General features: G+C 35.2%; 1 protein-coding gene across 2 annotated transcripts in view; it reads right to left on the bottom strand.

Annotated features, from left to right (window-relative positions):
- The window catches only part of LOC110460591 (carbonic anhydrase-related protein 10-like), a 104,551-nt gene that overhangs the window by 11,914 nt on the left and 74,967 nt on the right, over positions 1 to 17,670 (bottom strand). For both annotated transcript variants that reach the window (XM_021513576.1, XM_021513577.1), the window contains exons 4-8: positions 16,875 to 17,008; positions 14,446 to 14,637; positions 8,876 to 8,971; positions 4,410 to 4,476; positions 1,395 to 1,549 (exon numbers count right to left, since the gene is read on the bottom strand). In XM_021513576.1, coding sequence (XP_021369251.1) covers positions 1,395 to 1,549; positions 4,410 to 4,476; positions 8,876 to 8,971; positions 14,446 to 14,637; positions 16,875 to 17,008 — 644 coding nt within the window. The remainder of the gene's footprint in view (positions 1 to 1,394; positions 1,550 to 4,409; positions 4,477 to 8,875; positions 8,972 to 14,445; positions 14,638 to 16,874; positions 17,009 to 17,670) is intronic.

Raw genomic sequence — 17,670 nt, 5'->3', positions numbered from 1 at the left:
TAAAGGGAGTATGCCGCCTTTGATCGTTAACTATACTAAACATTACACCACTGAGTGTAGCTCACAGTTCTATTCCGAGACTGCTTTGTCTACACAGAGTAGGTAGTGTTAGTCCCAGCTGATTAAAACAATAGATACAATTAGCTTGTTCTACCTATATAACACCTATACACGACTATTGTCTCGCCATAAGTTACATATTGACATTTTACCGCTGATTACATCTCAAAACCATGGAACCTGCCTTGGATCGATCGAGGTTAATACGAAGGAATGAACGAAGGCACCAGAAGTATTCCGGGAGCATCATATTGGTAACTGGACGGTATGGACACTCATTTAATGCCTACAATAAATTGCTATTCCAGAAGACTCCTGAATGCAAATGGAGTAATAGTACGTAAACCAATCTGATAGACTACATATCAGTTAAGTGAGTTACAGCTCAGGCGAGATTTCCCTGCGTTCCCAAGCATTTACTACGAACGAATGCATGCGCTGTAGATATAAAGGCGTGCGTCAATGTCGATAAATCCGATTGACTGTGAGTGTCGTCTGGTTAGAGCCAACATGACTCTTTAGGGTTGGTCGCAGTTTGAAATTGACCAGTTTGGTTGTTTTTGATCATAAAGGATTAGCATTATTTGAAGATTGTTATATCTGCTTTATGCATAAACATAAACACGTATCACATGTCTTGATTTTATGTTTGGCACGCCTTTGGCTCTTGAAATATGAAATCTCAGCAAGCATTATGGACCCTTGTTACCTGCATAACATCTTTGTGCGTAATCTATAACGTTAATATAAAGTCACTTTTATGTTTTATTGAACGAACTGAAAAGGCTACAGTTACACATTTAATCGGAGATTTCGTTGAAAATGCAAACAAATTTTTATTATAGCGAGGCAAATTTATATACTCAATAATTTGTATGTGTTTAACTTCTGGTGTAAATTGGATCATTTTGAACAATATTCTAGGTTATTAAGATTTGCGAAAAATCTGTGGTTACGGGAATCCGGTGGTGAAACTGAGCACTGAAACAAAGGCACTGAAACAAAGCCAATGAAACAAAGGCACTGAAACAAAGGCACTGAAACAAAGGCACGAAACAAAGGCACTGAAACAAAGGCACTGAAACAACGGCAATAAAACAAAGGCACTGTAACAAAGGTACTGAAACAAAGGCACTGAAACTGAGCACTGAAACAAAGGCACTGAAACAAAGGCACTAAGGCAATGAAACAAAGGCAATGAAACAAAGGCACTGAAACAAAGGCAATGAAACAAAGGCACTGAAACAAAGGCAATGAAACAAAGGCAATGAAACAAAGGCACTGAAACAAAGGCGTTTATCTATCTGAACATTTACAATATAATGGATTCTTACCTGCCATTTCTGGATTTTTATTGGCTTGTTAAAAACGACCCACGTGACCGACTCATGGCAACCAGGTTGAGTGAATGATCCTTCATAGGTGATATAATTATGGGTGTCAGGAAATAGTATGTCTATAGGGATCCCGGTAAGGGGTATCACTTTACCTGTAAGATGAACAGAAAGGATAAAAGGATAAATATATGCATTGACTTTATTAAGCACTTTCAAACTATAACCTCACATTCAAGCAAGAGGAGGTACATAAACAACAGAACCTTAAAGTGACAGCACCCAAATGGCTCACATTTACCTTACAGAAACTGATATTTCCTTTGTTCAAGTTGACTTAAGGTATTGATATTGAGTCTCGATGTTGTACATTTTTACCTCAGTACATGTGTGGTACATTAACTTCTTTGTTTTGCTTTAAATCAGAAAGAATGTTATTTTTGCCCCAAACAGTAAGAAAGGTCACAATTGAGCTTGGTATAACTGCCCATTGATTTAACCAGTCTAAAGATGAGTCAACTGTTACATGTACAAACTCACACTATGGGTTCCATGTGATAGATGATGTACAATTCGTACGTCTTATAATGAATGGTGAAATCTACCATTTCTGTATATCATGTAGAGATGGTGTACACCACCGTTTAAGCGCGTCATGTAATGAAAATAATGATAACATTTCCCCTTGTCTTTTGTATTGATTTTTGTTTCAATTCGCGTTTGTTTTTTGTTTTTAGTGAATTAAACGTGTTTATCGAACACATGTAGTTGACACCACATTCAGCGCCGCCTGACGACAACGTTTTAAAATTAATACTACCGTAATAAAGAGAAACATTCAAATTAGTCACGATATGAAAGACGGTAAGCCCTTGTTATACTGACTTAACTTAATTTATTTAGCCGAATGTGGCATTATATCAAAATTGGTCATATAAAGAGGAGAACGTGTAAATGAACTCTTATAACGTTGGTGGCAAGTGAGGCGTTAAATGGGAATGTAGGACATTGTATCGAGATGTTAGGCGTGTGAACAGATCGTGTCATCCATATTTAAAAAAAAAAAAATTCATCGTTTTAGTTTTTTATCTGTTGAAATTTGAACAATGAGAAGTTTTACTCCCAACATGACTACTTATACTCCTTTGATGACATTATGACGGAATATCTTTATCAAGATATGACGTTCATGTAATAAGAAATACGTCAAAAATGTAGAGTTGGTGGCAAAGCTTGTTTTTTATTTAGTTAACCAAACATTTAGCAAGTCAACAGCTGCTGCTGCAAGGTAAACTTTCTGGTGTTTAGACTATTAGATAAACAACCGTTCTATATTTAGCCAAGTGCTAAGGTAACACGGCTTAAAAAACATAAACCTACAATTTTGAAGAAATTATTTCTTTGTTATTGGTTTTACGGCTATTCCAACTATTTGGAATTGACCTTCGCTTTGCAGTTGACAGATTCAAAAACATGAACGAATAGTGTTATTGTCAAATGGCATTGTTGCTGCAGGATCAATAAATGAAATGCAGTGAAGAAAGTGTTCCTAAAATGGAAATAAAACAAATCGTTATGGCTTTTTATGATGTGTGCATTGCTTTTCATAGAAAACGTAAATTTATTAAATCTAATTGAATTTGTACTTTTCTTTTAACAAATCTCAAGGTCAAAATAGGAAATAAATATCTACACACGAGACACCAAAGCAGAAGGAAACACATCATACGTTTCACCAAAAAGTACTGTGAGGCAAGACTATATGACTCTTCCATATAAAAATTGTTTGATGATAAAATTTCCAACCAGAGATTATATAATTTAGGGCAAAACCGAGTGATCAACATGAATAGACACATTGAAATATTTACAGTTACAAATTCGTTCAAGTCGAGATGGCTGCTTAATGTGAGTTATACCATGTACGGTTTTAAACTGTTTGAACTGGTAAAAGACTGATATGTATTTATATCTACAAAAACAAACATGTATATATCAATTGACAAAAGAAAACATTACGTTTTGAACTTACATTTTACAATGTTTTAGCCTTAAGCTACATGTTTTTCCGGTTTTCCTCCACCACAAAAACTTTGCATTTCCTTTAAGGACAATAGCTGTTAATTGGACGTAAACACAAACAAATCCAATCTTCAGGTGGGCTTTACAGACAGGTGTTTATTTATTTCACAGGAAACAATTCCAATAATTATTTTGCCTTTAGTAATAGTCATCTAAGAGCAAAAACAAAAGTTTGCCTAATTTTATTTCTTAGTTAACATTATTGTATGTAATTTTGATACAGGGGTCAGGGTTGATAAAATGGAGAAATGATGACCGATTATTTGTTTGATCCTCTGCGTATAAAATCACTACGAACCTTAACATTATGACATATTCTGTATCATTTCAAGCGACTTATATTGTTTTCATTGTTAATATTTGACAGAAATATATCTGCCTTTAAACTCACGTATTATATATAGAAAGAAAACCTAAGACACACACAAAAGAATGCACTTATATAATTTGGAAGGTGATACATAATGCCAAAAATGAATTACACTGCACCATACAGTTGCTTCGACTTCTAGCATCAGTGATGCTAGGGGCCAGAAAGATAAAATTAAGAATGGGTCTAAACTACTGTGGAAACAGATGGGGAAATAAGACAATGGATCCGTAACTATAGACATGATAATTTCTCACCCGAGATGGCAAAAATGGCTATTGTGAAAGAGGTTATATGTTATAAATATGAGTAATTGATTACTGATATTCTTGTTAAGACTATGATTGAAATTTCATACTCGCCGTCAGATAATATGCATGAGTAATGGCTATTTCAATTCCGGAAAACAATTTCAGAAATCTTTACCCGACATTATAACCACAATTAAGTATAAAACTTTCAATCTTACGAGAAAAAACGCTATGGTGGTAATGCTTAAAATATAGGTTTGACAGAGTCCGTAGAGCTTCAAGGAGACACAATCATAGCTGTTGTACTTATACCTTTTAACAGGACATCTTCTATTCTCGCAGACATTAATCTAAATGCTTCGTTGTCTGGACTCCCAAACTACAAAAATAAAATGCAAGCATTTGTAGTTAAATTAGTGAAATTGAATTCATGAGGCATTAAAAAATTTGTGACACAGATTCGTAATCAAGTGAATCAGTATCGACAATCAAAACTGAAATGAAAAATACATAAAATCGCAACAAATAATTAGTATTAACTGATGTAAGATTATACGATCAGGATTGTAGATTGAAGAAATATGCTATTTTTTTGTGTGGTATTAAGGTCGATGTTTTGTATTAATCTCGTTAGTGTAAGTTGTTGCTTTATTGTTACTTCCCGAGTTCCCCCAGGATATTATTTAGATTTGCATAGCGTGTGTCGTCTATGAAGCAGAAGACGCTTACCTATCAGGAACACCTGGTCTTATTTTCCTGATACTTGTGTACAAGAGAATATAGTGCCCTAGTCTATAGATTTTGAGTTAGGTTTACTGTCACTTCAAAATTCTCCTGAATTTCGTTTGGTTTTTATTCAATAAAATATGTAGCGTTTATATAAGGTATGCATATTTTCAACCAGAATCATTTAGAATATTCTTGAATGGAAAAAAACAACAAAAAAACGTTTCCTACTTTTGAGCTTCATTCTTGTTTATTTTGTCAACACAATTACTAAAAATATTGTGTTGGTTATTTGTCTCTTGCCATTTTATTAAGAAATAGTACCATGTCTAAGGTAGACCGTAGGTCATATCTCTTGTTCCGCGTTTAGGAGAAGAAGGCACAATTATCGAATAACCTTGGTTATTTATAGAAATACTGTTTGAAACATTATCAAATGGCATGACTGAAAACCACTGCACTGCAATGAATCATAGAAGATATTACTTCGGAGGGCGATATTTCCCAATGGGTTGATTGTCCTACAGAAAAATGTTTCACATATATTTGCTTATCAAAAAGCATATTTCCCAAAAGGTTCTCTATAACAATATCTTCTATAATAATAATAATAATATACAACATTTATATAGCGCCCTATATAATTTGTAAAATTACTCTAAAGCGCTTTACAACGTATGGATAATAGTAATGGTTATAATTGTGAAAACAAAAAACAAAGGCTTACAATCACTTTTATACATTTAAGCAAGCAGTGTGCACATGATTGAACAAATAAAAGGGTGGTATTTACATAATGTCTTTGCAAAGATTCTTAAATGCAGACGTGGAGAGGTGAGTTTTGATGTCCCTCTTGAACTTGGCCAGGGTATTGGACTTTCTAATTGCAGATGGTAAGCTATTCCACAACGTAGCTGAAACCCTTCCAAAACATCTGTTTTCATAGGTCACAGTACTAGATTTTGGGACACACAACAAAGATTCTGACTCCGACCGCAGTGATCGTGACGGCTGATGCAGGGTAACAAGCTCCTGTATGTGCTGATGAGCTGTTCCATTCAGTGCCTTGTATGTGTATACCAGAATTTTGTACTGCGACTTGTATCGTACAGGTAACCAGTGCAACGAATAGAGCACAGGTGTGATGTGCTCTCTCTTTCGAGTACGAGTAACTAGCCCTGCTGCAGTGTTCTGGACCCTCTGCAGACGACTAGTTAGTTTGTCAGATATACCACACAGCAAGGCGTTACCATAATCCAACCGAGAGGTAACAAGTGAATGCCCCAAAATCTTGCATGCATCTGCAGTAAAAAAAACTGCCGAATACAGCCGATGTTCCTGATCTGGTAGTAACAGGATTTGGCAATAGCGTTCACTTGTTTCTCCATGTTCAGTGAACTATCAAAGTATACCCCTAGGTTTTTATAAGCTTGAACAGTCTCAATAGTTCTGGTACCGACCTTGAGCTGGCGAGCCATTATTTGCTGACACTTTGGGGAAAAGACGATTTGTTCCGTATTTTCCTGATTAAGCTTACGCATGTTGGCGTTCAACCAGATACTGATCTCTGTAAGACAAACTTCCAGACTTTCTGAGACGGTATTCCAACTGTCCTGTGGTTTGATGAAAATATACATTTGTGTGTCATCGGCATAGCAATGATAGCGAAGGCTAGGGCGACGACAAATTTCTCCAATCGGTTTGGAGTACATACAATATTTTGTGGTCCTAACACCGACCCTTGAGGAACCCCGAAATCTAGTACTTTGTCATGTGAGGTGGAAGATCCGATGGCAACACAGTGACGTCGTTCACTCAGGTAAGACTGAAACCAGCATAGTGCGGTATCAGTCACTCCATAAGAGTATTCCAGACGTTTATCAAGTATGCCATGGTCGATGACGTCAAATGCAGCAGACAAGTCCAGCATGAAACGCACAGCTCTTCACTTGTTATCCAATGCAGAAGCTATATCATTATGTTTACGTAGGAGGGCCGTCTCAGTAGAGTGTCCCATGCGGTAGGCCGATTGCTTGTTGTCATCGATACTGTTTGCATGGAGATGAACATCTAAACACCGGGACACAACCTTCTCCAAGATCTTAGACAGAAGAGGCAGATTTGAAACTGGGCGGTAGTTTTTCAACTCCTCCTTGTCCATTCCAGGCTTTTTTAACAATGGTCTTACATGTGCCTTCTTGAAACATAATGGAACCTTTGACTCAGCCAATGATTTGTTCATGATTGAGGTAATCAAAGGAAGCAGTGCTTCAAGACATTGCTTTAATAGGTCTGTAGGCAATGGATCAAGCTCACAGGACTTTGATTGCGAGGTCATGATAATGTTGCGCAACTCGTCCTGGGTTGTTGGTGAGAGTTTTGCCAAAAACAATATAACAATATAACAATATCTTCTTTAAGACATGGTATTTTTCGAAACAATGATTCCTGCATTTAGAATGACTTTCTAAATTTGCTCTTAGAGATGCTATTTTCTCAGACATTGTTATGTTATACAGAGGCTGTTTTCTAACGAAATATGCAAGACAAATTATTGTCGCATGTGCTATATATATTAATGTCACCCTGGTAAAATGCTAGCCGCTTCCTACCGACTCGGCTAGAGAGTTATTCTTTGGCTCATTTGGTAGAGCGTAAGACTAGTTAGCCAGAGGTTCCAGGTTCGACTCCTAGAGAAGGCATTGGAAAATAATCACCTGTTACATTGCGCCCACGAAGGGACTCGGGTAAAATTGACAAATATACTCAGCGCTACTTTCACAAGAGTCGGTATGACCCATGGAAAAAAATCGGGACGAGTTCTTTCCTGGAGAATTTCTCTTAAGCATATTTGATAGAGCGTAAAACTAGTAAGCCAGAGGTCCCGGGTTTGACTCCTAGCGGAGGCATTGTAAAAATAATGACTTCTGTTACATGATAGTATCAAGTATTAAGAATTCCTGTTCCAATGCACTGTTTTTTTCGTATTTATATAGTACCTTCCCAATAATTTCGTTTTGATATAACTGTAGCACAGTTGGGCCAGGACGCTTCCGATGACTAGATAGCTCAGTAGGTTAGGGTCACAATATAACAAGTCCATGGTTTTAATCCCTGTCTAGCTCCATTGCATTTTTTATACTTAAAACACCGTTGTTGATTATAGTTTTTTTTATATCACCTTTGTTACTTTTCATAAAAGTCCTTAAGTTATGGTTTTTGGCTGTAGTACAGATATCCTTAACATAATGTTGCCCGAGATAGTGTATATGTTCGAGATAAATACGTGACAGAGAATGAACGAAAAACAAAGTTTCTGAGAAACATGTTTCCTCAGGCGTGAGGACATTCTTTGTACTAATGCGCGGGCTTCAAACACATCACAATGCTAGACTTGCAATGATAGCCCACAGATAGAGGAGAGAATGAAAACGTGCAAGAGAAGTTGCATCACATCATCAGTGAATCACGGATAGCAATGAAATTGTTTTGCTTTAAGTGGTCAAAAACACGCTCTTTATTTTTATTGTGTGTGTACATAGAAGAAGGTGCATTGCACTGTAGGCCTACAAACCGGTTTGCATGTTGGACAGGATTGTGATGTGTATTGCCTGTTTTGATTTTATTACTTTTGTTGATCGCAGTTATCCATTAGCTTACTTTACGTATCCTTTTTTTCACATCATTGTACTGCTTTATTTCCTGTTAAAAAGTGCAAGCTGTAAGTACATTGAATGTTGCTTCTTCCTGGTGGAGAAACGTTCGTATCATTTGAAGGAAACCACAGGGTTTGTAAAGTTTCATGTCGAAAACGTTGATGGTTTCAACAGTGATGGATGTCACACTTTCCTAGTTCCCAGCGTTACGTTATCTTAATGATCACATAAATTCCATAAACAGTAGTCTCTGTCAACTTGATTGTGGTTGTTTTTCGTCAGCTGAAATAATGGTTTTATCTTAATCCTACCGCTTTCGTTTTAACTGTTTAATTACCAATATACCTAACCAGACAAACCTTAGACGTTTTAGTACTGTTAAGTGCTGGTACTTACCACAGCAAAAATGGCGAAAACTGTTATTCCCTTTGGTGAAGCCTTCGCTTGTGATGCGTTGCTATAGAGATCGCAATTGTAGGCGTATACCTGTATCTGAACAGAAAAGACAGGGACGTGATTAAGTAATGTATGTCTTGTTACATGACAGATTTTCTTTTAGTTTCTGTTATGTACTAGCTCATGTTCATGCTATATTGTGCTAAATAAAAAAAATCCTCTCTTCAATCTACCATTAAATATGCATTTTATTGAATATATAACATATGCAAACTTTGGATATATTTATATTTATCATATGAAACCGTATTATGCAGTGTCATAAAGCCATCACATATGGTTATGTAACGGGTAATATCACTCCGGAAAGGACGACACAATAGAATTGGAACAATCAATGTGACGTCACGTCATTGTGAAGCGGATGCAATTTTCATCGTTTCTGAGGCGGCCAAGTGCAAAATATTCGTTTCAGATCACAACTTTCCAGTTTTCTTTGTATTATTTGGTAAATAGAATCTATCATTCGTTTCCCTTCATATTAGATTTATGATATAAGTGTTGGATTTTTCATATTTGCGAGCCTCCTAGCCAGAGGCTCGCAAACATGAAATATCCAACACTTGTAACATAGATCTTATATGAAGGGAAACTGATGACAGGTCCTAAACGTATGGCATGCTTCAATTTTATCTAAACAGTCAGTATAAGCAATAGACTATACACAAGTATATATTTATACTCACAAACTATTCATTCTTTTTGTATAGGGGTGTTTTGGGTGGGGCGGGTAGGTTTGGTTTGACAAGGGTGTTGCTAGTTAGAGTTATTGCATGTTTAGAGCACTTAATATCATACAAGTTGTATACTAATTAAAATACTTGATTATTTAGTAAATTAGAATTTAACGAAACTGAGATGTGCCAATACAAAGCAATGGGTTATATCAGGATCAATTTACCGTTAACAGTTAATATGGACGTAAATAGACGTACGATTATATATATATACATATATTAATGAATAATGCATTTTGATAACCGCTTAGTATTTTATTAGATTTTGTATTCATATTCTACTGTCTACACGATATCTTAATACGCATAGTGTTGTCCATACGTCAAATGTATACAATGGGTATATGATGGTAGATGATGATGAAACTTCTTCAGTTGTTTGGACAAGATGTCTGGCGCGTTTGCCAACAGTTAGAACACGGTGTGTTAATAGGTAATTATTTGATATTTTGCGTGCAATGATGTAGATATTAATGATCTTAAATAGTTTATTGACCTCATTTATTTGTTTTTATCATTAATCCACGCCCTTTATGGTGATAGCTGTTTCTATTAGTACATAACGATCAACGCCATAGTCTATAATGCTTATATGAATCTCGAACATTATTTCTAAAATGAAGCCAGACTGAAGCTGTGCGTATCTGGTCGAAGTTATTGTCGAGCATAGCATGGATAATATATTGGTAGTGCTGCGTGATGAAATAGCAAGTAAGTATTGGAAAAAAGACATATTGCATTAAGTGACAGATAAAGGAAAGACGTTGCTGCCTTATAAATGTTAACTAAGACTCCCAATATATGGCATGTTAAAACAATGTTCCGAAACGTCATTGTCTTCAAGGTAGATATTTTGAATGATTACATCACAGTCAGTCTGTTTTGTATACATTCTAAATAGTAATACAAAACACGACATAACTGCAAAGCAAGGCCACTGTAACTGACAACCATAACGCAATACATTTGATATATCCTCTGTTTTATCTTTTATATGTGTTTCTTGCAAAACAATTATGATATACGCGAACTCAATTATTGTTAGATTCACATAACAGTAATTACACTACCTTTTTTCCGGTGATAAACTGTCCGATACAACTGCTATTATATCTATCTGAACGCTTTTGCCTATTTTTGGGTAATGCAATAAAATACCTCCATCAAAATTAAGTCAGAAGGTTGTTGAGTAGTGCCATTGATGGCGCGCTCGCCCTTCACAAAGGGTCAGACGTGAAAAGGGTATTGGGTCACGAGGGTTATCTCCTTGTTCTCCTAATTAATATAATAAGTTGAAATAACTTGTTACATAATTGTTGTAAAATAAATAAAGTTTATATTAAAAAAAGTCAGAAGAAGAATCTAAATAAAAAAAAGATGAGTTGTTTCCCCCCGGTAACCTGGTCTTCACTGTAAAGCTGGTTTATCGCAGGGCATTTCCAACAATGAATTGTTTGCTAAATAAGCAAATAAAAACGCAAAATCAAAAAGATAGTTTATATTCTAAACATTTGCTTAATCATGTTACTGTAAACTCCCTGCTTTAGGCATTTGAAGGAGAGTTTGAGACTATTAACCCATTAATCAAGGAATATCCGGGGATTGAACGTTACTTTAAATCTTCAATTGCTCATGTTTGACAACTGTATTGTGACATTCAGCTATTATTTAAAAACGAGGAGACATAAAATGTGCGAACATTACCGCCATCAAGTGCATTTCGATTCTAAAAAAGTTGAGCTTCTACCAATAGCAACGGATGTAATTCTATGTAGGCTTCAAAGCTCCGACTCAAAACCCCAATAAACAACGAAGCATGGAAATACAGCGTGACATTCTAGACACTAAAATGTACATTCTGAGAAGAAATTTACGTATTTCAAAGGCAATGTAAATCAATCCATTGTTATCTTTAGCGTGTTACACGTTCGAAAGTGTTTATTAAATATGCATTGATTTTGTTTTTATTTCTGTCGCAGTGTATGAACTTTCTAACACGTGTATACGTATTTCTAAATTGCTGTGACATTGATGGGAAGCTTCAGAAGTAAGACTGAGGGCATTGTTCATATTTAGTCGCAATAAATATCAACATTCGACGTTACTCCTGGTGGTATGATTAAAAACTGAACCTGACAGGCATTTGAAAGGTTTTCCAATTCGTTCCGAAATTTTCTGACAAAGTCGACAAGGAACTTGTAGTGTTTTATCGGATATTGAGCCATCATGTCATCAATTTAACCGGAAAAGGAATGAACGAAGAAATTATGGTCTATGCAAATAATGGTATGAGATATGACCTCCAAAGTTATACCACAACATAAACCTGACTAGAATAGACTTCACTGCCTTCTTGTCTACACCATCCACAGTTCATCATTCATATTGCAAGGAAACTGCGTTAGTAATTGTCAAAACAAGGCATTTAATTACTATGGAATTTAACCAATTTCCAAATGTCTATAATTATTTTAATAATGGATTTGAATGAAATTCCAGCTATTGTTTTGAATTGAGCAATTTGATGCGAGGGGTCTTCTAGATGTTTGTCTGATGATAAGGAGTAGGACATACTTCATACAATTATTCTTTTCATTCGTGTTTACTATTATTGTTTAATTTCATCTGTTTGAACGTTTATGAATCGTTAAATATAGGAAGGTAAAATGAATTCAAAATGATACGGAAAGAACTATTTATAGAGTATATCACTAAAATCTGCTATAATAGTGTTAGACATTATTATTTCTGAGAGTTCATAAACCTAATCACTCTTAAACGCACATGTTTATATCATATCGCGGATGAATATCTGCAATGTTGTAGTGAGAAGCCAAAGAGCACTAATCTATAAACAACAGTATTCCGCTGTTCCGGATTCCGACCAATCAAAACAAATGAAGGTGTTAATCAACCAGCTGATTAACACTTATGATTAACCAACACTTAAGCTGTTTAATGGATGTTCTGTGAGTTGATTAACACTTATGATTAACCAACTCTCAAGCTGTTTAATGGATGTTCTGGGAGCTGTTTAACAAGAACAATTGTGTCGTTGTGATCCTGATACAAAGTCATGAAGGAGTTTACAATTCAGTGAAGGCTAACCTGACGGCATAGGATTGTGATGAGGGTGCAGTAGGGGTTTAATTTAGGAGTTGCTATAATTATAAGGACCAAAATAGTTTGCTGTTCTGCATATGAATTAGACGTCTGTGGTAGCAACAAATCTAATTTTGAACGAATGACAGCTTTGGCATCTATTTTTAAACTTTCAAATGTCTGCTTGTAGGATTTTTTGCTTTTTCATTAAGCTTTCCTTGGAATTTTGAATGAAGCTGATTGCATCACCGCTATGATTGGTCTGACTGATAAAATAAATACGAATTCACAGATGTGCCTCCTGAAAAGTTATTAACATTTTAGTTTTGCATCTTGAATATTGATATTAATATAGAAATCCATGTGCTGATTCAAATCCTATTGTAAGCTACTTGTTCATAATTGTAAAATGGTATGTGTAATAGGAATGTGAATTGAAAATAACATATATTTCAAAGAGACAGATTTCGAAGAGAGCGTACAAAAATGTATTGACCTTTCCCTTTGTGGATTAGCGCATCAAAACAAAATGGTTACAACGTATTGAATTGTTCCTGAAGGGATAACGATATGAAACCAAAATAGGCTTAGGTTTTCCTTCAAATCGAAATATATGTTGAGATTTTCTTTGGTGGTTACGAAAATCCAATCGAAAAAGATATAGAGTTTCGCTTTTACGGATTACGAAAAGAAAAAGAAAAATATATTGGTTTTACTCATTACATATTCTAAAATCAAACATATATATGTATTAGAAATTTCCTCCTTTCGTCCACAACCATTGTAGGTTTCCTCATTTCTGACTCGTTGGGTAAACCTGCTAGGAATTGGTAAACATATTTCGTTACCCACTACTCGTTACTTTGACGTCATTTTCTAACCGTCGTTTTTCTCATTTTGATGTCGGATAACAATGCTTTGACGTCATCTTCCATTGTAACGTCATAGCTCATTGCAATAAGTTTCCAGATTGGAAACAGGAATAATGTATTCATAAAAGAACCATAACATTTTCTACATATAATATTGGAACGTAGTGGGAGCAGAAGGTCCCTACACTCGTGATGGTTGGTTAGCTTCTTAATAGAAGTCTCGTTAGGTGATTTTTCAAATTGAGAAAGACACTCGGTAAACCTTAAATCTTTAAACAATTTAAAAATTCGAGTTAGATAAACATGTTAACCAACTACCATTCTTTTTTTACTCTATTTACATATTACTGAAGAAAATTTGAAACAGATATTGGGTTTTGCGACACAAACCGAAATAGATAGCTAGTTTGCCCGTTAGGTACTGGCACATCAAACCACAATAACTATTAGATTTTCTCCTTGCGGGTTACTAAATCAAGCTAATATTGATACTTCTGCGAGTTTTAGCAAATGTTATTATCTATTTTGTTCATTTAAATCGTTCGAGTTATCAGGTCCATCCTATTGGTTCGAAATTTGTCATCAGGCTCGTCTAAAATGCCCGAATGCTCGAAATTGTTGGAATCGTTGGGTCCATCTTAAATGTTCAAGCAATTTTGTTGATCTAAAATGTTCGAATAATCATAATGTTCCAGTGGTGTAATCAAACTTTGAGGGATTATACAATTTGGGCCACAGTTATATGTTCGAATTAGGAGAGGAATTCGGGATAACTGAGATCGAATTAACGAGATCCTACCTCAGCCGGTAACTGTTGTCCATCGATGGTATGTTCTGACCCCATATTCTCCTCGCGACCGTAGTGAATTTTGACCTGGTAGATGTGGTAGTTGTATTGGAGAGGACCCATGGAGGCGTTCAGTAGTTTGATATAGGCGTCGTCTATGTGTAGCGTTATATCGTGTCCCGTATTCGTTAAGTTGCCTGTAATCTGATTTCATGTGAAAAAGTTCACACAAACAAAAACACATTTAATGACACGAAATACCTGTTTTTACATAACCTGGTATATCATTGAGCAACAAAAACACAATTAATGACACGAAATACCTGTTTTTATATAACCTGGTATATCATTGAGCAACAAAAACACATTTAATGACACGAAATCCCTGTTTTTATATAACCTGGTATATTATTGAGCAACAAAAAATAATTAAAGATCCAAATCGGTATCATTTATTAATTCGGAAATAATGTTTATATTGATTCTTTTCATTGCCATGGAAATTTTCAGAATAGTAAATTCTACTTTCGAATTTAATGAAATATTCTAAGACAGTGCGATTTCTATTGTAACATTTCAACGAGATTTCTCATTTGTGTGTATTGTCAGGTCGTACATGGTAGAATACATAGCTCTGAACACATCCAATATAGATGACACGTACCAAGTGTTTCCAAACAATTGAAATTCAAAAGTTGCACACTAATCAACAAATCAATACAAGAGATGAAAAATACGAATTTCTTTACATAATCTGTAAATGCAATACTTTAGACACTTACCATCACAATTATTACTGTAAGTAATTACGATGCTTTTGAATCAAAAAGCAATGGTAAACCATGAAGTTATTAATGATATAATTCTCATACAGGTCAAAATGTAACTACAAATACTGAATGGTTTCCAATGACGATTGTAAATAGTGTGAATGTCATTTCATTTCAGGAAATTCCAAATGTATATATAACCCAATTCATGCATCTTTGATGAATGCATGTAACTATTTACTTTGCCCATACTTTCCATTTCTGAAAACAGTTCAAAGCTTTAATGAAATGTCATTGTCTTAATAAGGTTTAAACTCTCCGTCCCTATCGTACGATAGTTCCATACGTAAAGTTAAGGTTTTCTCTAAGGTTAATCAACTCCTACAGGGAAATTAACATCCTCGTTCAGACAAAATTAATGTTTTCCTTAATGAAGGTTAATATAATTACTTAAAGAGAAATTAATACATTCGTTAAGGTGAATTTAATGCCCTAGTTAAGGTTGTATCGGTATATTATTTGAGGTGAAATTGCTACCTTAATTAAAGAAAATTGAATCCCTTAGTTAAGAGGAAATTCATAGCTTTTTTAAGGTATTTCGTAAAATGACAGCCTGGTCATTGATGTTATTTGATCATGTAGTTTTAATCAATCAGGTAATTGTAAAACATTGTAAATGATTATAACAACTTTAATAGAAATCAATGATGTCAACATGTGTTCAAAGACTGACACTGCATGTATTTTTAATCATTCGTTTGTTAATTAGGAATCTCTTACTGAAGCAGATAATGACATATTAGCTTTCCAATAAGGCAAGCGGGAAGCAAATGGCTGCTCAAATAAAAAACTGAAGGAAGAAAATAAAGGGCAAAGTTACAGACCAGAGTTTTATGAATTCTCCCTACTCATATGGGAGTTACGGTTGATTATAGACAAGAGCCTATAAAGCTGCTAGCTTGTTTGAAAAGAAACATGATGAGTTTGCTTTGACTGTGTGTTACAGTATGTGTGAGCTGTTTGTGTGCCCCCTACATGTTCATTGAATGACAGAACATGACTGGAGTGTATTGAATCAACATTAACAAATCCATTTATTGTCACGATTGCACAGTTGAACTACTTTTTGTTTTGTTTTTGGTTGCTGGGTTTAAACATCAGACTAAACAAGGTTAATGCATTGGTTAATTTTGCAGCGTTTATCGGAGATAAAGTAATCTGATTTAAACTCAAAGTCATTGCATGTCTAGTTAGTTGGCAATGACTTAGATCGTTGGTTACCTGTCTGTCCGTCTGTCTGTCTTACCTTTGTTTGTATGTCCTGCCGACAGTAATCGCTGATATTCGAATCGACTTTGAGTTTTAACGGTATCTTTGTTTGTTGATTTGTTTGTTTATTTTTCCTTTTTTGTTATCGTTTCTATCTAACATTTATTATTTCAACACATCGGTCCAATAACGGTACTTGTAACATTGTCTAAACTACGTATTGTAAATATCGAACGTTCTTATGATGCAAACAATACATATATATAATACATATATATTAAATCAATTCCTATTTGTTACTTTTGTTTTTGTCTGGTAGAGTCATTATGTAGAAAGCCACAGGTCTTAGCCAGACTTTGATTAATTAATCACGTTTTTGTCACGCAACGCGCAATACCGTACCTTTTTGGTTTGTATATTCAGGTAGGTGAGGGAGGGGTCGTAGAGGAGGTCACGTGGTTGTATATCTATTGGAGACTGAAACTTGCCGTCCCGACACATGATCCAGGCAGGATTGAGGCCCCAGTATAGCGGACCTGTAGGTAAAATAGATCTATATAATACAAATAATAGTTTTTTAAAGATCCCCGTTTTACTGTCAAGAAACGTAACACTGTATTGGAAACATTTTTCTGAACGACTTTAACTTTTACAGATTATTTTCAAAAATATGCCTTGCAATATTTCCATGTACAAGTAATAAAGACGAGATAAACAACAGCTGTGTCATGAGTGTAACACTACTACCTTACCAGAACAGGACTCGAACCACAGATCATGACACTGTCTCTCTATCCGACTAAGCTATCTGGTCAACTACAATATCTGACTCAGTAGCCCAACACTTGTATCAAAAACTATTTCTAAAGGGAGGTTACTCTATTGACAAAAAAACTACAGTGGAATTCTCTAGCGTTTTGGAAGAATTGGCACAAGGGTCCTTAATTGCATTATATTCCGATCATGTAAGGTCTTATCTTAGGTGGACACCTTAAGCCAATCTGGAGTAATATTTTGATATAATGAAGAACTTAAACATATTAGGCTAGATTATACAATGTTTTAGTGAAACCAGCAATTAGCAATCGATAAGTGTCACAGCGTTTATGTCCGGGTGTAGGTTAGGGGGTCCCGCATGTAAAATACAGAACTATGTGAGGGTCGAGCATATACGTCACACTGGAGTGCAGCGTAAAGG

This window comes from Mizuhopecten yessoensis, unplaced genomic scaffold (assembly GCF_002113885.1).
Source record: "Mizuhopecten yessoensis strain PY_sf001 unplaced genomic scaffold, ASM211388v2 scaffold10441, whole genome shotgun sequence".
NCBI classification, from domain to species: domain Eukaryota; kingdom Metazoa; phylum Mollusca; class Bivalvia; order Pectinida; family Pectinidae; genus Mizuhopecten; species Mizuhopecten yessoensis.
The sequence above is the reverse complement of the archived record's forward strand: the minus strand, read 5'-3'. Positions and strand labels throughout refer to the sequence as shown.